This window comes from Chionomys nivalis, chromosome 4 (genome assembly GCF_950005125.1).
Source record: "Chionomys nivalis chromosome 4, mChiNiv1.1, whole genome shotgun sequence".
Lineage (NCBI taxonomy): Eukaryota > Metazoa > Chordata > Mammalia > Rodentia > Cricetidae > Chionomys > Chionomys nivalis.
The window spans coordinates 56,899,753-56,923,901 of record NC_080089.1 but is presented as its reverse complement, the minus strand read 5'-3'; the positions used below and the strand labels follow the sequence as shown (position 1 = coordinate 56,923,901).

Here is a 24,149-nt window from a genome sequence, read left to right as displayed (position 1 = left end):
AGATCCCCTGGGACTAGAATTATAGATGGTTGTGAGCCTCCATGTAGATGTTGGGAATCAAACCCAGGGCCTCTGGAAGAACAGCCAGTGCTCTTAATTGCTGAGCCACCGTTTCAGCTCCCACATAAGATATTTTTTAGGGTGGGGCAGGAAGCCCTCTATTCCAGTCTCCTTTTGGATTATCTGAAACAGCTGATGAGTGGGCCATGTCCTGTCTCAGAAGGCCAGAACTTGGGAGACTGAGGTAGGAGGGTTTTACATTGAAGCCAGCCTGGTCAACTTTGCTAGACCCTGCTCCCAAAAATGTTATTCCTGGTGAGACTGATGTTCAGCTGAAGGGTAAAGTATCAGCACTGGAAAAGAGCAGCCTCTGTTCATGCTGCTTTGCCACTATAAGGCAACTCAATAAGATGGGGGCAGGGAAGGGGTGGGGCAGGAGCAGCAGTCCATGTACAGTAAGAGGAGTTTGCCATCAAAAGGCAACAAGTCTCATTCGCTGCCCCGGATGCTGACCCTTCCCTGTGGAATTCTCCCCTCTGACCTCCGGATCATTAATCCCGAGGCTGCCAAATGACAGTCATCCATCACGCCTCCTGACGAGCATCCCAGCCTTCTGTGAAAGGCCCTGGGCCCCTCCCTCACTCCTGTCCCCTGGTGCTCATTAGTAGTCCTTCCTGCCCAGTGCCAGGTTTCCTAATCAAGTTCCCTGCTCCCTCTCACTTCCCCTCTGGGCCAGTGGGCGGAAGCTGCTCTGACCCTCCCTCTTTCAGAGGCCAGAGAGGAGGTGGAGTGATTACTGAGTGGGGAAAGAATTGTTGAGTGGCTTTTTATTCCCTGAGAGACCTTTATGTCCAGTATCTACTTTGACTTGTCTAGTCATAAGAGAAAAAGAAAACATGTTTCTCCATCCTGTCTCAGGAGAGAAGGCAGGCAGTCTGCATAGGAGCATGTTTTCTTAACTGTTCTCAGTACTAACAAAAATGTAAGCAGGTGGATGGTCGGCAGGGCCTGAGCAGAAATTGACTCCAAAGGCTCCAGGAATGTAAGTTGCCAAACTATTAGAAATCATCTGAGATTGTATTTCTGACAACAAACAAAACACCCTCTAAATTCATCTAGATCAAAAAGGCTAAGGAACTTGCTTCAGACCACACACACACACACACCAACCCCCAAGTTGGGCCTGTCCTACTTATTTTGGACAGAACTGGCACTGAGTCTAATTGTGTCATGTCTAAGACGTTAGAGTCAGAGCACACTTCTGAGAGTCACAAGCTTTGTGTACAGCCTACTAATGGTGTGTACAGATTGATGCCTTCTTGCTCAGCATGACTAACACAGCCCTCTGTCTTGTTGGACAATCACAGGCACTCCTATCAACCGGATTCCCATAATGGCCAAGCAGATCCTGGACCTGTATATGCTATATAAACTGGTCACAGAGAAGGGGGGCTTGGTGGAGATAATCAACAAGAAAATCTGGAGGGAGATCACCAAAGGCCTGAACCTGCCCACGTCCATCACCAGTGCTGCCTTCACTCTCAGGACCCAGTGAGTAGCCACATCTGAGAAGGAAACTGAGCACATATTAGGATGTTTAGGCCTGAGTTGAGGAAGGGAAGAAAGGACTCAGATTCCTGAAACAGTGAGGAGCCTTTGAGGTGAATCCCTCAGACCTGAAAAGATGTCCTCACCATGATTATTGTATGTCAATATTTTATTATTCTGTGTGATTTAAACCTCATAATCAGCCCTAGCAAATAGATTTATTCCCATTTTGTAGATTATAAAAACAACCCTCTGCTAGTCAATTTAGCCAATGCCATACTGGGCCAGTAGACCTGAAATTCAGACTTGGGCTTCTGTCCCTACATTCTACACTTCGTCCAGTGGCCCCTCTTACCCTATATTCAGCCTCAGGTCAGTCCAGCCTCAGTTGATATATCTGTCAGGTATCATGCCCTGGCCTTTATTGAAAGATGGTAAGGGCCAGGCAGCAGTGATGACACACATCTTTAATCCCAGCACTCAGGAGGCAGAGGCAGATGGATCTGAGTTTAAGGCCAGCCTGGTGTACAGAGTAGATTCCAAGAAAGCTAGGGCTGTTACACAGAGAAACCCTGTCTCAAAAAAGAGAGAGAAGAGAGAGGGAGGGAGGGAGGGAGGGAGGGAGGGAGGGAGGGAGGGAGGGAGGGAGGGAGGGAGGGAGGGAGGGAGGGAGGGAGGGAGGGAGGGAAGATCATAAGGTTTGGGGGCCAGAAAGAAAGTTCAGCAGGTAGCTGCTTGCTGCCATACTTGCCTACCTGTGTTCAGTACCTAGAGCCCAATCCTCATTGTAGAAGAAGAGGACTCCTGCAAGTTGTTCTCTGGCCTCCATACCAGCACCAAGGCATGCATGCGCTCATGCCCATAATGTGTGCACACACATGCACACAAAATAAGTAAATGTAAAAAGAAAGAAAGGCTTTATCCATCAGGACTATTCTAGCAGAAATAGCTGTAATTAGAATGTTAGTGTATGGGGGAAAGAATGGATCCTTGGGGCAGATGAAACATACAAAGAAGGGCAGCCCTCCTGGGTTCCATCCAGTGGGAAGATTTGCTCCTTAAAGGCATTCCTAAGATGTAGAGGCCAGTGGAAAAGATTTTAGCTAAGGCCTTAAGGTTCCTTTTATGGCTGATGCTTCAGATTCAAGCAGTGTGTATATCTGAGTAGCACTAGAGAAGCCTGAAGGAATGTGTCCAGTGAGCCCAGACTTTCTTTTTATTTCTGCTGTACAGGCCACACTCTAGCTCTTGCCTGATCAAGGCTGCTTCCAAAGACACATCAGCTTAAACTAGATAGTCTCTGGTACTGTGTTTTATATTATTCTTCCTCCCTCTGTAGGTACATGAAGTATCTATATGCCTATGAGTGTGAGAAGAAAGCCTTGAGCTCCCCAGCTGAACTACAGGCTGCCATTGATGGCAATCGTCGGGAAGGTCGGAGGCCCAGCTATAGCTCCTCCCTCTTTGGCTATTCTCCTGCCACTGCTGCTGCTGCTGCTGCTGCCGCTGCTGCCGCTGCTGCTAGTGCTGCCACTGCTGGGGCCCCTGCCCTTCTATCGCCTCCCAAGATCCGATTCTCTATCCTTGGACTTGGCTCCAGCAGTGGTACCAATGCCAGTAGCCCTCGGATATCCCCAGCATCTCTCAGGAAAGGTGAGCAGGGCCTTTGGAGGAGGGAAGGGATGGAGAAAGGAAGCCCAGTTTCCCTTTGTCCAGGAGGGGCATTGAGGTGGAGGGGTAAGTCACTGTGGATTCAGTCTAGCTCTGTTTCCTTCTCAGGTGATGGAGTCCCAGTGACAACAGTGCCTGTGCCAAATCGCCTGGCTGTGCCTGGGACTTTGGCAGGCCAGCAGGCTGGTAACCGGACAGGCACACTGGAGCAGCTACGGGAGCGTCTAGAATCAGGGGAACCCCCTGAGAAGAAGACATCAAGGTTGTCGGAGGAGGAGCAGCGCCTGGTGCAGCAGGCCTTCCAGCGCAACCTTTTCAGCATGGCACGGCAGCTCCCCATGAAGATCAGAATCAACGGCAGGGGTAAGTATCAGTGTGTAACTCCGTCTTTCATAATGCTTGCCACACCCCAGCTCCACTCAAGGCCCTGAGGCTGGGTGGCTGTTAATATGTCCTGATCTCTTGGCCTAGAAAACGTCCTCTCCAATCATCTTTCCATTGCCTTCACTGCCATAGAAGACTCTAGAGGCCAGAAGAGAGCCACTGGAGGTTCTGTGCCTACCAAGATCTCACCATCCCTCATGTTTTCTAGGTCAGAAGTTGCTTCCAGCAGTGAAGTCCTTGTACTCTAACAAAGAGGAAAGTGGTTATTCACAGAGGAGACAGATGCTGTGCTTCCCCCACCCTTCCTAGCCTTTTGCTCTGTCTAAATTACAGGGTTTGCGTCCATCCCATCCACTTTACCTGATGTAGGCTGCGGTCAGGTCTGTCCTTCCTGAGAAATAGCAGAGACACCAGTGACCTCAGAAATAAGAAAAGAAATAGGCAATATAAAGTTTAGCAGTACGTTTGACATTTTCCCTTTTCCCCTCTTCATTTTTCTAATTTTCCACCTTTTTTTCCTAAAATACACATTCCATTTCCCTCATTCTTCTCCTGACTCTCCCATTCAAGCCCCCTTTCTATGCCCTTGTTGCTGTGGCTGTCTGTCAGCAAACATGGGCAGTTGTGTGCTGGGAAGAGAGGCAGCTGTGAAAGAAGCCATTGAGATTCCCAGGCAGCCCTCCTGTATGATTGTAAGAGGGGACCGTTTAGAGACCAGTGGAAGAAGGCAACTCACGTGGAAGAATGCTTGACTCTGTAGAGGGAAGGCAAAGGTCAGAGCCAGGCAGACCTCCTGTGTGCCAGCTGCCCCAGAAGGCAGGGAAGGCAAGGTGCTAGAGGCAAAAGATCCTTCTCCAGAGATCCTTACAGTTCAGATGGATCAGGGGCAGGAGGAGGCCAGGGCTGATTTCCGGAGCTGATGTACAGTGGGAACCCAGTTGGGGTTGGCCTGCTCTTCCTTTACTCTGAGAGTCCAGGAATAACTTGGCAGCAGCTGGTGAGCCTGGTTCTGCTGCCAGACCTATGATGAGAAGTAGTTGAGACAGAGCTACTAGTGAGTGTTAAGACCACAGACCAGCTTGACTAAGCAGCACCAGAGGACAGTAGGAAGCTTGACCAGGTCTACTGTCTCTGATTCCACAGAAGACAGAGCAGAGACTTCGGCTGCAGCACTGAACCTGACTACAAGCAGCATTGGAAGCATCAATATGTCTGTGGATATCGATGGCACCACCTATACAGGTAGGCCCTGGAGCTGCGGGGAGACCCATGCTAGCTTCCAGTCACAGTGCAGCTTCCCAGCTTGCCCTGTCTTGCTCTCTCAGATACCTGGGGCACGTGCTGTGGGGTGCGTGTGTGCGTGCGTCCGCGTGTGTGTGTGTTAGGAATGGAGTTGTCCTTTTTCATTGACTCAAGATTCCTAAGATACAGAGGTCCTGAACTATAGGTGCGTAGATTGATAAGATGGCCAGTCTTCTTCAACAGTGATAGGAACCCTTCCAGTCAGTGGCTGGCTTGTTGAAGATGTCATTTAGCATGAGGGTTTATTTGTCAACAACCCTATACACACTTTTCAGAATACATTATGAGCTAGGTCACCATTTACCATGCAGTCTTTCAGAGAGCAAGACTCCTTTCCCTGACTCATTAATGGTCTTTGTTTTGTTTTGTTTTGTTTTGTTTTTGTATGTGTTTTGAGGTGGGGGAGTAGTGAGACAGGGTTTCTCTGTGTAGCTCTGGCTGTCCCTGGAACTTACTCTATAGATGAGGCTGACCTTAAACTCAGATCCTGAGTGCTAGGATTAAAGGCTTGCACCACCATGCCCAGATCCATATCTTCTTTTTAAAAGTATTTTATTATTTTTTGTGCATGAGTGTTTCATCCATCTGCATGTATGTCTGTACACTATGTGGGTGCTGGGAATCCAACCCAAGTCCTCAGGGAGAGCAGCAACTGCTCTTAATTGCTGATCTATCACTCCATCCCATCCCCTGTCTTAAATAAACTGAGGACTATGACACTCATGTAGCTAGGTATAGTAGCGTATATCTGCAGCTCCAGCACTCAGATGACTAAGACAGTCACATCATGAGTTCAAGGCCAGACTACTACAGAATGAGACCCTGTCAAAACTAAATAAATATACCAGCAGTGAATCTGAGTGCTGCAGAAGCAGCCTTGACCCTGGGGGGCCTTGCTGTTTTTCAATTGTATCTTTTTTTTTTTTTTTTGAAACAGGGTTTTTCTGTGTTGCTTTGGAAGCCTATCCTGGAACTAGTTCTTGTAGACCAGGCTGGCCTCAAACTCACAGAGATATGCCTGCCTCTGCCTCCCGAGTGCTGGGATTAAAGGTGTGCACCACCACCGCCCGGCTGCCTGTAGTATTTTTGTAGGTGGTTGAGTTTACATCTGTATCTTTCAAAGTCAACATAGAGTTCACATAGGCAACAGACCCAACCCTGAATCCCTGGCTATTCCATTTGTTTTAGATACAGACTTGGGTGCAAGCTCAGGCTGGGTGACATCTGCCTGTTTTTACCAGGGCATGGGGTATGTTGGCTGCCTGGTGAGAACATCCATGTGCAGACCAGTAAAACCTTGCATTCTAACCAGTGTGTTTCCCTAGGAATAGCCTCTGGCCACCTGCCACAGCATCAGAATGCAGCCAGGAAAGGATGGGTTCCTAGAAACAGCCATGCCACTGTGGCTTGCCAGTCTCTTGTGTTGTCCTGGTACCCTGTTCCCATTCATGATGTGGCTTGGGACATCTGGGCCTAGTTTGAGTCCTGAAGAAAACAGGAACTGGGAGTTATGGCTAGATCTCAATATCCTCTTGTCATTTTCCTAGGACGAAGAAGTGGGTAACTTTCTCCTTTGCTCTCAGAAAAAGTCAGGATTTGGGGCTCCCAACACTCTGACAAAATGGGCCTCTCACCTGTCTTGACCCTGTCTGCCCCAAGCTTTCTCAGTCGGGATGTGGTGTCCAGGAACCTCAGGTGGTTCTGAGACTCAAGGCTACCATCCTCCATTAGCTCCCTTCTGCATGCTGCTTCTCACGCCTGTGCTTGCTGCCACTGCTAGGCCAACTCCTCTGCAGGGTTCCTAGGACTTGAGCATCCTCATTCTCTGACCTTCCAGAGAGCGTTCTGAGTTCCAAATGTCTTAGTGTCCTTCTCCTGCTTAAAACTTTCAGGGCTGGGGGCTGGAGAGATGGCTCAGAGGTTAAGAGCATTGCCTGCTCTTCCAAAGGTCCTGAGTTCAATTCCCAGCAACCATATTGTGGTTCACAACCATTTGTAATGGGGTCTGGTGCCCTCTTCTGACCTGCAGGCATACATGGAAGGAATGCTGTATACATAATAAATAAATAAATAAATAAATAAATAAATAAATAAATAAATAAATAAAATAAATAAATATTTTTTTAAAAAAACTTTCAGGGCCTCCAAATGGGTTCCCATAGCTATTCAAGGCCCCACCCACCTCTTTAGCCCCTTACTCTACTGCTGCCTAAACCATTAGCCCCAGTGGCATAACCTCTCATGTTGCTTTGTCTCAGGTGCCCTGGTCACCATCTCTTCAGTTTGCTGCTTTTTCTCTTTCAAGGAATCTAGACACATATTTTCCACCAAAACCTTTTCTGGGCTGTACTTGTGTTCCTTTCTCTAAAACCCTTATGATGTCCCCAACAGCAGAGCTACATCAGGCTCAGAACATTTATGTCATTCTAGCAAAGACACTGGTTACATGCCTGTCCTTCAGCAGCGTATGACCTTTTGATGGCAGGACAGTTGTCTGGGCTTCCACTGACAGCTGAGCATGGTAGGAGAATGGAGCACACAGGGTTAGGCCAACAGTCATGCCTTGTTTAATTGAACTGAGCCCATACTGCTTCTCCTCCCACCCCAGGTGTGCTATTTGCCCAGAAACCAGTGGTCCACCTCATTGCAGGCTCTGCTCCCCAGAGCATTGGCAGCGGCACCAGCAGCAGCACCAGCTCTCACTGCTCACCAAGTCCTACCTCATCCCGGGGCACCCCCAGTGCAGAGCCCTCCACCAGCTGGTCCCTCTGATGAGCAGCACCCAGCACCCATTCCCTACTCTCCTACAGAGAATAAGGGAGATTGATGCACAGAATTTACCTCATCTCATGGAGCCCACATCAGATACCATCTGGCCAGATGTTGAATTTGGAAGTGTTCGTCTGTTCAGGCTCCATTCAGGTTCTGCTGTACTCTGGGGACAAGGAGAGACTTAGGGAGGGGGGCAGGGGCAGGACAGAGCAGCGTTGTCCAATCAGGGATTGTCCTGGAGAAGTGGGTGGGGTATCTGAGCATCCAGCTTCCCCAGGGTTCCCAACCACTCCCCATCCCAGAGCAATGTATCGACAATCTGTAAGGCGACATGGGGCTGGAGGCTTTTCATTTCCCTTCCCCTTAATTTATTTCCCTTCTGCTGCCTTCTGCCTTCACCCCAGGATCACCAGTCTCTTAGTCTGCCCAGTCCCCAGTATTTAAGTCCCATTTGGGGCTTTAGTAGCAGAAGCTTGTCTTCCTTGCTCTAATCTTTTGAGCATGGGATGGGGTGGGTCTTCCCAGTCCTCCTTGCTTACTGCTTGATTCTTTGGGCATGAGTCTCTCAATCCAAGTCTTAACTTCAGTCCTCAGGGCCCTGGAATATTCCCTTTGTTGTTCTAAGGAAAAAAAAACTGTGAGGGCAAGCTTCAGGTTCAGGGCCTCTGCACATGAAAAGGAGGAAGGCCCTGGGACCTACCTGACAAGACTCCATTTAATCCCTAAACCTCAGCTCCCTGCCTGCCCATGTTGGCCAGCTCTCCCAAGATACCACTTGTCTCTGGCCCCTTCTGTCGTCTCTTGGGGCCATTTCAGCCCTACCAGCCCCAGACATGCTGATGTCAGGCTCACAGAAATACCTCAGATTTGTAATTGTTGATATTTGATTCTTCAGGAAGTATTTGCATCTCTGTAATCTTTTTTATATATGTTTTGCTGACTTTAATTTTTTAATTTTTATTGTTGTTGCTGTTGTAGCACCAAAGAAATGAAAGCAGATCACCCCAGCCGGGTGCGGTGCAGCCAGCCTCCCTCCAACCTGCCCATGCTCTGGCCAGGAGGTGGAGCAGGTGGGGTGACTCAGGGATCGCCACAGCAGGAGGATGGGGTGGAGGGACCCATGCTTGCTGGTGGATCCTGAAACCACACTGGTTCTCTCTGCCCTTACCCCAGCTGACAGAGTAGGGCAGGGTTTCTTTCTGCCCTTGGAGCCCTCGCCTTGGGACATAGGAAATGGCTGTGGGCCCTGCTTAAGGCTGAGCCCCAGAACTGAGAACTCTGTCTCCTCTTAGCATGTAACTGGAACAGGCCACTGTGGTAGAGAAAGGGTGGTCTTTACCAGGGCTCCACTCTCATCCCAGTGTGCTCTACCCTGTTACATAAGACATCACCCTCTGGGACTACTTGGGTCGTGGCAGTGAGACCACCCCATGGTCCAGCAGTCCTGACTAGGACAAGAAAGGGAAAGCAAAAGCTCGTGCACAAATATACCTCAACCTGGCAAGCGCCACTCTGCTGACTTCTGGCTCCTGTCCCTGCCCCAGGACACACATGCTCAGTAACTCACACACATAGCTCTTATACTGGGATCTGACCCTCTTCTGGCCTCAGAAGCCTTACCCACCAGGCACATGCAGGGTTGGGCAGAGGACGTCTGGGTTCTGGTGCTGTAAGAAGTCTATTTGGCCAGTGTGTCTCAGGATTTAGTCATGAAGGATAGACCCTTCCTATCCAGGGGAAACGGGGACAATGCAGGTCTTTCTGGTCATCAGATCTCCTTTCTCTTTCCCCAGGCAGCTGTCCACCTGTCCCTCTCCATGCCCCTCACCTCCCTCAAGCCAGCAGCAGGCTCCTAGCCAGAAAATGCAAGAGCTGGGTGCCCATGTGTGCCCAGCATTAGGGCTCTGGCCCAAGTGGAGCTTCCCCTGCAGGCATAGTCCTGAAAGTCACGTGGCAGGACAGCATCCCCTTTTCATGTCTTGTATGTATTCTAACCAGAAAAAAAAATGTGATAGCACATGGTAGCCTAGGCCGTGAATAAATACCTCAGACATCCTCTCACAGCAAGTGTCCGCATATGTTGTGGTTATTTTCTGTCTTACATGTTCTTGAATGTTTATATTTCAATAAAGCTCTACCTCTTCACATGAGTAGGTCTGGGCTTCTTTCACTTGGTTTCTTGCACTTGACAAGGTCCTTCAGAGGGAAAGGGGGTTTCATGAACTGTGCCTCAGGTCCCCAGCTCTCCTGATCTACTTTCCCAAAGGCTTGACCTCTATTTCTCTGCTGTGCAGTCAGAATCTCCTGGCATTACCAGTGACCAAAGCTGACAGCAGTAGTGTGTTGTGTCTGACTGGCAGGGGACCACCTCCATGGTTTAGCAGAGACCCTTGCTGAGCTCTCACTAGGTCTGATTCAGAAGAGATGTGTCTGAGCACTGGAAGGGCCTCCAGTTAAGAGATTTGCGTGTGTCATCATCCTCTGCATTTTAGAGAATGTGTTCTAACCAGGGCTGGGTGGAGGTCTTTTCTGCTAGGCTGAGCAGTCTTCTGGCACAGTAGGAGGAGGTGTGCAGAGGCAAGGCCAGGACCACAAGCAGCTCATGTGACTGCATATTCCCTTTCACTGACACTCAAAGGTCCTAGAACCTTAGCTGAGTCATGCTTCTCACTGGCCAGTGTGACAGCACATCTTTATACCATCACACTGTGCGCAACGGTCTTGGGTTTCAAGCCATCATTAGAAATAGCCAGATTCTGTCCCCTGATAAAACGACCAGCAAGGTGGCTCAGCAGGTAAGGGGCTTGCTGCCAAGCTTGAGGACCTGGGTTAGATCTCTGAACCCCATGTGGTAGAGGGGGAAACTGACTCTTTCAGCTTGCTGTCTGACCTCCACACAAAATGTCTTAAAAGGGGTGAGGGCCTGGTGTAATGGTATGCACCTGGATGACTCTGCAGGTAAGAGCTCCTGCCCCACAGCTGACACCTACTTTGATCTGGCAGGAAAGCACACCTCCCAAACTTGTCCCTTGTACACGCGCTATGGCACATGTGCACACAAACACCATCTAAAAATTGCATATTTATTTAAAATGTTTTTTTAAAGAGGATGGATCAGTCTGGCCATAGTGGCACACCTTTAATCCCAGCATTTAAGAAACAGGGGCCAGTCTGGCTGAGACATAGTTCCAGGCTTGCTAGGGCTGTATGGTAAGGCCATGTATAAGAACAGCAACAATAACAGAAACAGTGGATCAGAGTCGTCCTTGGCTACTGTATTGGGTTCTCTAAGGGAGCAAAACTGATGGAATGAATATATGTACATATGTATATATGCATATGGAAGTTATTAGAGTGGCATGGGCTGTGATCTGAGTAGTTAAATGGTTCTCAACCTATGGGTTAAGACCCTTTTGAGAGTCAAGAGACACTTTCACAGGGGTTGCCTAAGACCATCAAAAAACACAGATGTTTACAATATGATTCATAACAGCAAAATTACAGGAAGTAGCAACAAAATTACTTTCATGGTTGGGGTCACCACAACATGAGGAACTGTATAGAAGGGTATAGTACTGTATAGAACTGCATTGGGAAAGTTTAGAACCACTGGAGTAGTCTAGTAGTGGGCAAGGATCCAGTAGTTGTTCAGTCCATGAGACATCGGCGTTAGAGTCTCAGGGACGTCCTAGACAGCTGTCTATTTTCAGTCCATATTGGAATCCTGAGGAAATAGGTTTCAGTACGAGCGAAGGAATGGCTCAGGAACAGGATAGATGAACTTGCCAGTGAGAGTGAGGACAAGCAGGCAAAAAGTGAATCTTTCTTCTTCCATGTCCGTTTATGTGGGCTGCCTCCAGGAGGTGCAGATGTAGGGTGGTCTGGGCTTGGGGTAGGTTTTCCACTTCAAATAAAATAATTCAACCAAGAAAAATTCCTCACAGGTGTGACCAGCTGCTTGGGTTTTAGTTAATTCCAGATGTGGTCAAGTTGAGAGCTAAGAGTAACCATCAGGACTACCTAGGGAGTCCCAGGCCTCGCTGGGCTACATGAAACCCTATTATAAGAGAAAAAAAAAAAAGACCATCACTTTAATCACTGGCCACCAGTCATGTGTGACGCATGAAGAATCGGTAAGCCTCTGGCGGGGGCTGAGAGGTAAGTGTGACACTGGACCGGGGTGTTGGGGACTGTCTTCATTGCCATCCATTGCTGTGAAGAGACACCATGACCCTGGCAACCAATAAGAGGAAGCATTTAATTCTGGTATTGCTTACAGTTTCAGAGGGTTGGTCTGTTATGATGGTGGGAAACAGACAGGCATGGTGCTGGAGCAGTAGCTGAGAGCATTACATCCTGATCCACAGGCAGCAGGCAGAGAGAGGAAGAGACTGAGCCTGGTGTGGGCTTTTGAAACCTCAAAGCCCACCCCCCCAGTGAGAGACCTATTTCATAAGACCACACCTCCCAATCCTTCATCATCCACATAGTTCATCAACTGGGGACTAAGCATGCAAATATATAATAAGCCTGGGGGGGGGGCATTCTCAATCAAACCACCACAGAGCTGGAGATAGATGAGTGGAGACGCCTTTTCACGGGGGGGATGGGGGAGAGAGTCTGAGGACCGCACCAAACCATTGCAGTTCCTTCTGTTTCAGAATGCCAGAGAGAACGAGGAAATAGAAGCCTTCAGGAAATTTCAAACTTACCACCACCCATTGACAAACACACACACAATGTTCAAACTTTAAAATCAAAAGACGAACAGGAGGAGAGATGGCTCAGCTATTAGGAACACTTTCTGCTCTCTCAGAGGACCTGGATTTGATTCCTAACCCTTGCAGGGTAGCTGTAATTCCAGTTCTAGGTGATCCAGTGCCCTCTTTTGGCCTCCAGGAGCACCAGGCCCGCATGTGGCACGTGTGTATATGCAGGCAAAATACTCATATACACACACACACACACAAAAAAAAAGAAAACAAATCTTAAAGTCAGGCATGATGACACATACCTTTAATCCCAGTACTGAGAAAGCAGGCAGATGTCTGTGAAATAGAGTCCAGCCTGGTCTGTATAGCAGCCAGGCCAGCCAAGCTACATGAGAAAAGAACAAACTAGAGAAAGCTACTTGCAAAGGAGTAGTAGTGAGATGAACTAATAAATGCTTATTCATCGCTAAGACAAAAGACAAAAGAAGGGCAGGAAAAAATTGGGCGGTGGTGGCACACACCTTTAATCCCAGCACTCAGGAGGCAGAGGCAGGCGGATCTCTGTCAGTTCAAGGCCAGCCTAGTCTACAAGAGCTAGTTCTAGGACAGGCTCCAAAGCTACAGAGAAACCTGTCTCAAAAAAGAAAAAAAAAAAAAAAGAGGAGGAAGAGGAAGGGGAAGGGCAGGAGGAGGAGGGCAGGAAAGCTGGGTGTAGAGACTCAGGCTCCCCAGCACTTGGGAGTTGGAGAAGGCAGAACTATCAAGAAGTTCAAGGACAGCACTGACTACATAAGGAGGCTCCCTGGGGTACATGGGACTGAGTCTCAAGAAAAAGTAAGTAGGAGCCACAAACAAGTGTGTTTCAGTTTGTCCCCAACACTGCAGACATAGAGTAGTTCAGAAGGCAAAACACAGCCCAGCCTCACTAAGACAGTGCACACCACTGCACAGCTCTGAGGTTGCACAGGGCACTCCCTGCTGGGGAGGACACGGGCTGACGGATTTGGAAACCAGTTGCTGAGTAAATGGAACATGCAGTTGTCCCGGGGCTTTGAAAACTCCCTTGTGGGTGTGTGCCATGGAGAGGAGCGCTGATGACAACCATTGAACCTGGTGTGGGCTGCGGTTCCTTCTCAGGCTTGTCCGCGGATTGGCTTCTTTCATTTCTGTGGTGGTGTGAATGAGAACGGCCCCCATAAACTCATTATTTTGAATACAATCCCCAGTTGGTGAAAATGTTTGGGAAGGATTAGGGGATGTGGCCTTGTTGGAGGAGGTGTGACACTGGGGGTGGGCTTTGAGGTTTTGAAGAGCCCACACCATTCCAATTAGCTCAAACTCCTCCTGGTGCATCAGCTGTAAGCCCTCAGCTACTGCTCCAGCACCATGCCTGCCTGCTTGCTGCCGTGCTCCCCACTATGAGGAGCATAGACTCTAACCCTCTGGACCCATAAGCCCCAATAATGTAAGTTACCTTCGGCATGGGATCTCTCTCTAGCAATAGAAAGGTAACTAATACAATACAACTCTCCCTATGCATGAGGTAAAACTAAGAATTTGTTACCCATTTCACAGATGAAGAAATAGAAAAGTTGAACAACTACAGCACACTGTGAGCAGGGCCTGGATCACCCATAGCCACCGTGCCAAGCACGCTTGCACATTGCTCTGTTGTGCAGACTGTGAGGCACTTGCTGCTTGTTGTACACCTGAAAATCCTGAGTAGAAATGTGCTCAAGGAGCCAAAGAGCTAGGGTCGGACTAAAGTGCTTCCCTTCTTAAAAGGGAAAGGGATCTGAGTGGAGGGAGGCAGAGGATTCAGGGGTGTTTGTCAACAGGTCTCTGTTATACCCTGCTGTACCCATCCTGATACTAACTGGTGGCCCTAGCATCATGAAGGAAAGCCTTTGCTGCTGTCTGTGGCTGTCTGAGTCAAAGATCCCAGACTGTATCCCACCTCTGGAAGAGATTCATTGCTCTCTGTGAAGGAGTGGAGGCCACCATTAGAAGGAAAGAGGAAGTGGAGGCTGAGGGGCTCGGCGAGAGTTTGAGGTCACAGCTGGAGAGAAGGTACTGGTAGAGAATGGTCAGAACAGAAAGGGTGGAGTGTAGTTGCTGAGCTTGGGGACATTGAAGTGCAAAACCAGATGGTGGCTAATATAGATGCAGGACAAGGGGAGCCAGGCATGGTGGCATACATCTCTAGTGTCAGCAGTTGAAGGGCTGGTGCAGGAGCATCATTTAAGCCTAGGAATTTGAGACCAGCCCAGGCTACAAAGCAAAACCCATCTAAAAAGACCAGAAGGCCAAGATGCTTAGGGGTGGACAGTTTCAACAAGTTATGATCTCCCCACACTGGAGCCACTGAGACAAACAGCTGAGGCTATGAGAAAGCAAGAGACTCGGGGAGCAGGTGAGTGACTGGGTTGGATGCAGCACAGACCAGAATAGCAAAGAGGAGAGGGGTTTATTCTGGGCCTCTCAGGTATATGGAGAAGCCTGGACCTAGCTGGCCCAAATTGGCCTGTAGAAGGGTCCAGAACCTGAGCTGTTTTGTCTATGCATGGTACCCCTCTCCTGTTAAAGATCACCCCCAAAGGAACAACTTGATGTTTTCTCCATGTGTGAGATCACTTTCACCAAACTGAAATCTCTCTTGCCATCAAATCCACTTCCCGAGAAGCTATCTGCTCTTTCCACACAATGAAGTAGTGCAATTGACAGATTCCCAATTTTCATTCTCCCTGCACATCAGCAGTTCAGGAAGGGGTCCACAGATGCAGGGAGACTGTGTAGAGGAGCTCCTGGAGCAATTCTAAGACCTGGGCTAGAGTCTCAGAAAGCTCAGCAGTGATGCAGGCAGGTGCCATGGCCAACTCTGTACATGAATCCTGATTAACAGATGGGAGTGGGGAATCCGGAGGGGGTGATCACATTGGCAGGGTGGGGAGAGGTGTCCAGGAAAAGAATGGCCAGTGTCTAAAGGTTACTATTGCTGTGATGAAACACCACGACCGAAAGCTAATTGGGGAGGAAAGGGTTTATTTGCCTTACACTTCCATATCATAGTTCATCATCAAAGGAAGTCAGGGCAGGAACTCACACAGGCAGGGACCTGGAGCCAGGAGCTGATGCAGAGGCCAGTCAGTGCTGCTCACTGACTTGCTCTTCACAGCGTGCCAGCCTGCCTGCTTTCTTATCAAACCCGGAAACACCAGCCTGAGGGTGGGGGTGGCACCACCCACAATGCGCTGGGCCCTCCCCAACAATCGCTAATTAAAAAAATGCCCTACAGGCTAGCCTACAGCCCAATCTTCTGGAGACACCTTCTCAACCGAGGCCCCTCCTCATAGCTCTACCTTGGGTCAAGCTGACATAAACTAACCAGGACAACTGGCCTTTGTCAGATTGACACACACACTCATCACTGCTAAGGCACGGCTTTTCCCTTCTTGTTCATCCTCAAGAACACATTACTATGAACATCATGGTATAAAATGTTCGTAGTAGTCTTACAAGTCCCACAGCCTTTACAGATTCAAACACTTTAAAATTCAGTCTGCTTAAAAATCTAAAGTCTCTTTTAATAAACTACAATCTCGCTGGGCAGTGGTAGCACACACCTTTAATTCCAGCACACTGGAGGAAGAGGCAGGTGGATCTCTGTGAGTTTCAAGGTTAGCCTGTACCACACAGCAAATTCCAGGACAGCCAGGGCTACAAAGAAAAACCTTGTCTCTAACCTACTGCCCAAATCTAAAATTTCTTTAGAAATTTAATCTGCCTTGGGGCTGGAGAGATGGGTCAGTGGTTAAAAGCACTGGCTGTTCTTCCAGAGAATCCAGGTCCAATTCCCAGCACCCACATAGCCGCTCATAGTTGTCTATAACTCCAGTTCCAGGGTCTGACACACTCACACAGACATGTGCAGACAAAACACCAATGCACATAAAATAAAAATAAATACACCACTAAAATTCAGTCTCTCAACTGTGGCTCCTATAAAGTAAATAAATATTTCTTACTTCAAGAGGGAAGAACCAGGACACAATCACAATCAGACCAAAGTAAAACCACGCCCCAACTGTGTAAATGACTCAGTGCCTAACGTCTGGGATCTACTCACTATCTTCTGGGCTCCTCCAACGGGCTTGGCTCACTTCTCTGGTTCTGTCCTCCACAGTGCACATAGCTTGTCTTACAGGCTCCACGCTACCACTGCTATTGCTCTTGGCAGTTGTCCCATCTCCAAAATGTTGGGGGTTTCTGCTGCAGCTGGGCAGCACTTTCACTAGCCTCTCCTGGCTCTCTTCATGGTGCCAAGCCTCAACTTCTCCACATGACCCTTCAGTCCTGGGCCATCAGCTACTACTGAGGCCGCAGCTTCACTAGTGGCCTCTCCTGGCCTCTCACAGTGCCAAACCTCAGTTGCTCTCCATGACCCCTTCATGTCTTCAAAACCAGTACCACTTGGGTGATTCTAACACTACCAAGTTTGGTTGCCAGCACAAGGTACAACCTTGGCTGCTTCTGGAACATAGCTTCTGTGTGCTTGTGATCTCTCTCTCTCTCTCTCTCTCTCTCTCTCTCTCTATATATATATATATATATATATATATATATATATATATATATATATTTACTGTTAGCCTCAAACTTACCTGTCTCTGCCTCCCTAGTGCTGGGATCAAAGGTGTGTGCCACCACCACTTGACTGTACATTTTCTTAAATAGTGATTGATGGGAGGGCAGGCAGTCCACAGGTGGTGCTGCCCCTGAGCTGGTGGTCCTGGGTTATGGAAGAAAGCAGGCCATGAGCAAGCCACAAGGAACAAGCACTCCTCCATGGCCTTGCATCAGCTCCTGCCTCCAGGTTCTTGCCCTGTTTGAGTTCTTGTCCTGACTTCTTCCAATGATGAACAATGATGTGGAAGTGTAAGCCAAATAAACCCTTTCCTTTCTGTTGCTTTTTGTTACAGTGTTTCATCACAGCAATAGTAACCTTTACTGGGACAGAAACTGGTACCCCGAGAGTAGGGTAAGGCAATAACAGACCTGACTGTGTTTTTCTGGGAGAACTGTGGGAGGACTTTGGAATATTTGAGTTAGAGAAGCATTGAGTGTTGAGAGCTCAGGGGAATGGATAGTAGGAGCTTGGACAAGATGAATGTTGGGAGCAGTGCAGTGCAGATGATGAAGGCCTGGCTTGTGAGGTTTCAGAGGTAAGCAATGACTACGGGATCAGACTATGTGTGAAGAAACCATAGTGTCTGCTCAGCTGGAGATAGGACTGATTAACAAGTGACCAGCACAAATAAAGTGAAACCCTTTGTTTACTGAGACAATTGATGCTGGTTAGCTGGAGCTGAGAAATTAATGGTTAAGAAGAGATTAGTAGCCGGGTGATGGTGACACCTTTAATCCCAGTACTCAGGAGGCAAAGGCAAGAGAATCTCTGTGAGTTCGAGGCCAGCCTGGTCTACAGAGTGAGTTCCAGGATAGCCAGAGCATCACAGAGAAACCCTGTTTTGAAAAACCAAAACCCCAAACCAAACCAAACCAAACCAAAAAAAAAAAAAAAAAAAAAAACCTCAGTCAAACAAACAAACAAACAAAACACACACAAAATCAAGAAACCAGCTGGACAGAGAAACCCTGTCTCGAAAAACTAAAAAAAAAAAAAAAAAAAAAAAAAAAAAAAAAAAGAAACCAGCCGGGCAGTGGTGGCATAAGCCTTTAATCCCAGCACTCAGGAGGCAGAGGCAGGAGGATCTCTGTGAGGCCAGCCTGGTCTACAAGAGCTCAAGAGCTAGTTCCAGGACAGGCTCCAAAGCCACAGAGAAACCCTGTCTTGAAAAACCAAAAAAAAAAAAAAAAAAAAAAAAAAAGCTCCAAAGAACCCTGTCTTGGAAGGAAGGAAGGAAGGAAGGAAGGAAGGAAGGAAGGAAGGAAGGAAGGAAAGAAAGAAAGAAAGAAAGAAAGAAAGAAAGAAAGAAAGAAAGAAAGAAAGAAAGGAAGGAAAATGTTCTACACACTTGCCTGCACCCCAATCTTATGACATTTTCTTTATTGAGATTCCCTCCTTTCTGATAAAAGTATATTGTGTCCTGTTGACATAAAACTAGCCAACACAGCCAGATAAACTGAGGGAGAGGTAAATCCCAAATTGACCTTGCCTGTGGCTGCTGAGGATGCTCATGCCAGCCAGCAGAGAGCAAACACCTTTCCAAGACAGACTAGGAAATCAAGAGCTTAGCTGCTGTTGGGTTGTGTGGCCTGGGCAAGTTACCTACTTGTTGACAGAGGTTTCTGTCCCACTTGGTGCCACAGCCATTCAGTCCCAAAGAAACACACAGAGGCCTACATTAATTATAAACCAGTTGGTCTATTAGCTCGGGCTTTCTTATTAAGTAATTCTTGTGTCTTACATTAACACATAATTCTTGTCTGTATTAGCCACATGGCTTGGTACCTTCATCAGTGAGGCATTCTCATCTTGTTTCCTTTGCATCTGGGTGACAACTGCAGACTGAACCTTTCCTCTTCCAAGAATTCTCCTGTTCTGGTGGTCCTGCCTATACTTCCTGCCTGGTTATTGGCCAGTCAACATTTATTAAGACAATATAAGTGATGAATCTTTCCAGGGTACGAGACCATTGTCCCACAGCACCTGCTCTTCTAGCAGTCTTCCTGCCAGAAGGGGGATTAGCAGCTGTCTGAAGCATCAGTAAATACTAACTTACTGAGTATTCTAGAGCCAGTACTCAAGGGCTTCCCCAGCAGGACACAGGGTCACTGGACGCACTCATATGGCAACAGGCACATGAAGCCCTATGAGGATCTCGGCACTCCCACTCAGTCTGATCCCACTGCTCCTAGCCACCAGATCCACCAGGAAAGGGCTGTGCACATGACCCAATCCACCAAGAGTCAGGAACCTTAGCAGTTATATCAACGCAGGTATGTTAGGTCCCATGTCGGACAGGACAAGGACCAGGTTTTACCAGAGACCTCTGACTGTGGCTACTTACCACACCATAGAGCTTGTTCCCCAAGGAGTACTTGCTCCTCCCTATGCGGTTCACCTACCCCCAGAAGTGGGCTGGGCTGCCCTGGGTCTCTGGAGCTGTGAGAGCACAGCTGTGGGGCCAGTTTCACAGTGGCTGGGCGTGTCCCCTAGCTCTCAGTGGTCTCCTGGCCTCCAGGACTGGGCCTGGAAGAGATGAGCAGAGGCTGACACCAAGAGAGACCAAGAGACACACAAGTATATAGGCACAGGGACAGAAAGGGGAGGCTGATGGCCTCACAGAGACCCAGCAATGGCCCCAACTGGAATTCCCCTTTGAACCTTTTCTTTCCTTCCCTCCAGTCTGTGGTGAGAGACAAGGGCCAGCAGATCTGCTCTGTTCAGGGTAGCAGTCACTCCTCTCACCCCTTTAGTGGGTCTCCAGAGGCCCCCCACAGGGCCTCCAGTGAGACCCTGAAGCCCTTAGTGTTGAGAACAGCATCCGTTCCACTCCCTCAGGACAAAGTTCTTCTAGCTTCCAGAATGCCTGGTGTGGTGGTTCGAAAGAAAATAGCCCCCAAAAGGGAGTGGCACTATTAGGAGGTGTGGTCTTTGGGGAGTAAATGTGGCCTGCCTGCCTGCCTGCCTTCCTTCCTTCCTCCCTCCCTCCCTCCCTCCCTTTCTCTTTCTTTTTGGTTTTTCAAGACAGGGTTTCTTTGTGTAGTTTTGGAGCCTGTCCTGGAACTCACTCTGTAGACCAGGCTGGCCTCAAACTCATAAAGATTCACCTGCCTCTGCCTCCCAAATGCTGGGGTAAAAGGCATAGGCCACCACCGCCCAGCGACAGGGGTCCACCCTCCCTGGGGTCCCACCCTCACTGGGGTCCCACCCTCACAGGGCCCCACTCTCATGGGGTCCTCCTGTGTCTATGGATGCACCCAGAGAAGAGGCCTCACTGACACTGGACTCAGAGCTGATGGCAAGTACAAGCGGAGAGAGTGAAATGGCTCATTCTTCCCGCCACACTACACACAACGAAAACCTGGAACATTCCTCCCAACGCTCCATGCTTCACTCACAGCTTCCCTTTTACTGAAGTCCTCGATAATACCAATGCATGCTTAATGCTGCCAGGGATCCCTGAGGTCAGTCCAGGGTAGTACTGTTCTGCATGCCTGGGTCCTTCAATCTCCCCCCCCCCCGCAGGTTCCCCCCAACAGCCCCCCCCCCCGCAGGCCCCCTTCCCCAGCAGGTCCCCCCCCTGCAGGCTCCCCTCTCCGCAGGCACAGGCTCCACTCCCTGCAGGCTCCCCTCCCAGGTTCCCCCCCACGCAGGCTCCCCCACACACGGAGGCCCCCCCGCAGCCCCCTCCCCCACACAGGCTCCCTCTGACACCCGCACAGTTTCAACCTCTGGTCCCACTGCTGAATTCATGTGGGATCCTCCTTGCCAAGTTGTAACTTGCCTGACCCTCCCAGGGCTCCCAAAGAGGTATGAGGGCAGAGCAGCCTGCCTCTGGGTCTGGAAAGAGTGTGGCCGGTGGGATTCCACTATCCCCATTCACTTTGTACATCTTGCCAGCCTGCTCTACTTCTGTTGTCAGGCTCAGCTCCTCCAGTTCCTAGAAACAAGAGCCCAGTGTGGCCTTAAGGACTCCATCCACAGTACAGAGGGAGACTAGAGCTGTGTCCAGTACATGGGCGGTCCCAATTCCTAGGCCCTTCCCCAGCCTGGTATTTGGGAAAGTATGTTCAGACTACCTTGGGCCAACTCTTTCTGTGAAGGTAATTGTGGCAGCCTACCCCAGCCCACCCTAACCCACCTCCCTGACCTCTGCCCATGACTTCTCCTGGGGTCTGTCCCCCTGTCCTCTGCCCATGACCTCTGCTGGGGTCTGCCCCCTGTCCTCTGCCCATGACTTCTGCTGGGGCCTGTCCCCCCCTAACCTCTGCCCTTGTCCTCTGCTGGAACCTTTTCTCCCCTGCCCTCTGCCCATGGCCTCACTGGAGCCTCCCCACCGTGAACTCTGCCCATCGAGCCTAGCTTGCAGACTCTTGCTCCTCTACAGCCCTTAGCTCCTGTAGTCTCTGGGTCCTGGGACACAGAGCAGCTATTGGGGTGTGGCCTGTCCCCTTGTCTGCACTCTATTCTGACCATCACTAGGTCTAAGCACAGTCAGTGGCCCACTCTATTGAGTCATAGGCCATACTCTGTGGAGTCAAGGAGACTGCTGGGTCTCTGAATGCCCCAGCTCTTTAAAGTCCCCTGAACACTGTTCCCAGTGGGTATCTGAGTCTTGGAGACAGCATGGGGCCCGGCTGGTAGTAGAGCTGGGACCAGGAGTTCATGGAATCCCTGCTGTTTGATGGACCCAAGGAGGAGTCTACAGTGGTTACCACAGGCTGAGAGAGGAGCACACCTAGTACCTGCATGAGAAAAACACCTGTACGATCCCCAAAGAGAAGCCAAACTGGGGCCCACCTTGCGCTGGCCTCCAGGGACTGATCTGGAGCCTCTGCGGAGGTCTACTGGGAAGGGTAGGTGCTAAGGTGGCTGGAGCACCTGGATTGCTGCTGTGGATGCTGTCTTCCCTTCTAGTTGGCCGAATTGTTCAAGTTCTCATGTCCCTGTCATTGGGTGTGGGCTCAGGCTGCACTGATCAGAGGACCAGTTCTCAATCTTAGCAGCTGACACTAGGTTCTGGTCCCCACAGTAGCCAACCCCTGGCCCTGCCCTCACACACACACTTACCATACTGCTGCCCATGTTTGGACTTTTGGAATAGAATAGCTGCTGCAGTCCCTGAAGCGCTATACTCTTGAGTTTAAATGCCCAAAAACTACAGGAGCCTGACTGGGGAGCTTGGGACCCATTATAGAGAAAGAACAGCTGAGGCCCCATTAGGAAAAGGGTTCTAGTGACTGACAGTGCTCATACCTCCCACTGTTTTTCAAGAGCTCTGGGATCCTCAGGAAGGGTTCGTTGAGGGTCCTGATCTCACGTGGGATCATCTACCTGATGCTCCTAGGTCCTTTAAATGTCTGCAGCCATTTGATTGTTTTCTTTCCCTAAATCCTGCTGCTGGGCAGAGGAAGCCTATGAGGGGCAAACTGCACCCCCATCTCGGGTCCACCATATCCCCCTTGAGGTTGGGCAGTGCCCCACTGAAGACAGCCCCACTCTGCAGCCTAGCATTGCCTGCCCTCGTTGCTCAGCCTGGAGGAGTTAGGCAACCTGAGCAGAGCCCACCACCATCCTCCTCGGAACACTGGGACCTTTTGCAGCTGCGAACTTCCTGGGGTCATGTAAGGAGACAAGCGAAACAATAGCTGATTCCCGAGATCCTAAGTCCCACCCACCCAACGAGAAAGTAGCGGGAAGCAAGGTGGGGGTGTTGTGGGCTGAGCTGTGTCCCCTAAAAAAGAATTCTTGCAGTTTCCTGCACCTCAAAATATGACCATATTTGGAGATGCTAACCAGGTTAAAAGGAGCCTCCTGAACTAACTCCTAATCCCATGTGACTGTGATCTTTACAGAAGGCAGAAGGGAAGTTCAGATGCAGGTACAGCTTGGCAGCACATGGATGCGAGGGCAGGGACCCAGGTGACAAGAATGGCAAAGGCCGCAGGATCCAGCAGAGCCCACAGCTAGGAGCCACAGCATCGACCCTTGGCAGCAGGGTCTCCCACTGAAATTCCAGCCTGCAGAGCTGTTTCAGTCTGAGGCTGAGGTGCAAGGTGCTAGGCTGTGGGGGTGCAAGGATTGGACCCCCACATGGCAACTTCCTGGACTCCAGATGACCTGATTTCAAAGGGAACTTCCTCTTCTTGTGTGGCCACTCTTGCGACCCCGGGAAGCATGTAATAATTAGCTACACATGTGATCACATGACGAGGAGGAGGAAAGTTGTCCAGTTTTACAGCTGAGGGCCAGAGAAGTACAAGTGACTTGCCCAAGGTCACACAGGCACTATGGAGCCAGGATTTCAGAGCAGCATCCATGGGCCTCATCTCTGTCTTAACCACAGTAAGGAGCACTGACTCCTGGGATTAAGGACAACCAGGAATGAAATTGGAAGGCAAAACTTGTTAGAAGATTTGGAGCCCTAAGGGCTAGGCCTTTGCCAATCAGACAGAATAGCATGGGCTGCAGCCAGCCACTGGCCAACTGTTATTCCACCTGGCCAAGCCTTTGCCTGGCAGAAGAATACTGTGGTAAGCTTGGTCTGTGGTCTGTGAGCCACATGTCACAGGGTTCTATGAGCTGCTGTCCACATTCTATGCCCTGCCCTTTTGACAGGCTTAGAGCTGGGACAGTTCACAGGTGGTCCTTAGCCAGCCGCCTCTCCCATCCCTTCCAGTTACATCAGCAGGTTAGCCTAGGCAGAGGCCTGTGGCTCTTAGACCCCATCCCCATCTTACAGCACTGTGTCACCTGGCCTCCCTTTGTTGGTGTCTGTGTCCTACTCCATGTGCACACTGCTAGAAGAAAGTTCACATGTGGTGTGTCCATGGGAGTGTGCATGCACACCTCAGTGTGAGTTTGCGCAAGCCTGCATTTGCCCCAAGAGATGGAAAGGAAAAGGCTGCCAGGAGAAAGAGCAATTGGGTTGGAACTGGAGTTGGAGGTGGGGAGGAGACATCAGGGCCTACGGCACCTGAGTCCTTGATCTTGTTTCCGTCCTACACCCCACAACAACCACCTTGCCACCTCTGCTTGCCGTCTGGGACAGGTATTATTTTCTATTTGTGTGT

The 24,149-nt window shown here is 49.6% G+C and overlaps 1 protein-coding gene across 1 annotated transcript in view; it reads left to right on the top strand.

Annotated features, from left to right (window-relative positions):
* The window catches only part of Arid3b (AT-rich interaction domain 3B), a 48,263-nt gene extending 38,519 nt beyond the window's left edge, over window positions 1-9,744 (top strand). The window contains exons 5-9 of the mRNA XM_057768978.1: window positions 1,368-1,551; window positions 2,888-3,201; window positions 3,328-3,582; window positions 4,747-4,845; window positions 7,514-9,744. Of these exons, the coding sequence (XP_057624961.1) occupies window positions 1,368-1,551; window positions 2,888-3,201; window positions 3,328-3,582; window positions 4,747-4,845; window positions 7,514-7,677 (1,016 nt within the window). The 3' untranslated portion in view covers window positions 7,678-9,744. The remainder of the gene's footprint in view (window positions 1-1,367; window positions 1,552-2,887; window positions 3,202-3,327; window positions 3,583-4,746; window positions 4,846-7,513) is intronic.
* The last annotated feature ends 14,405 nt before the right edge of the window (window positions 9,745-24,149 follow it).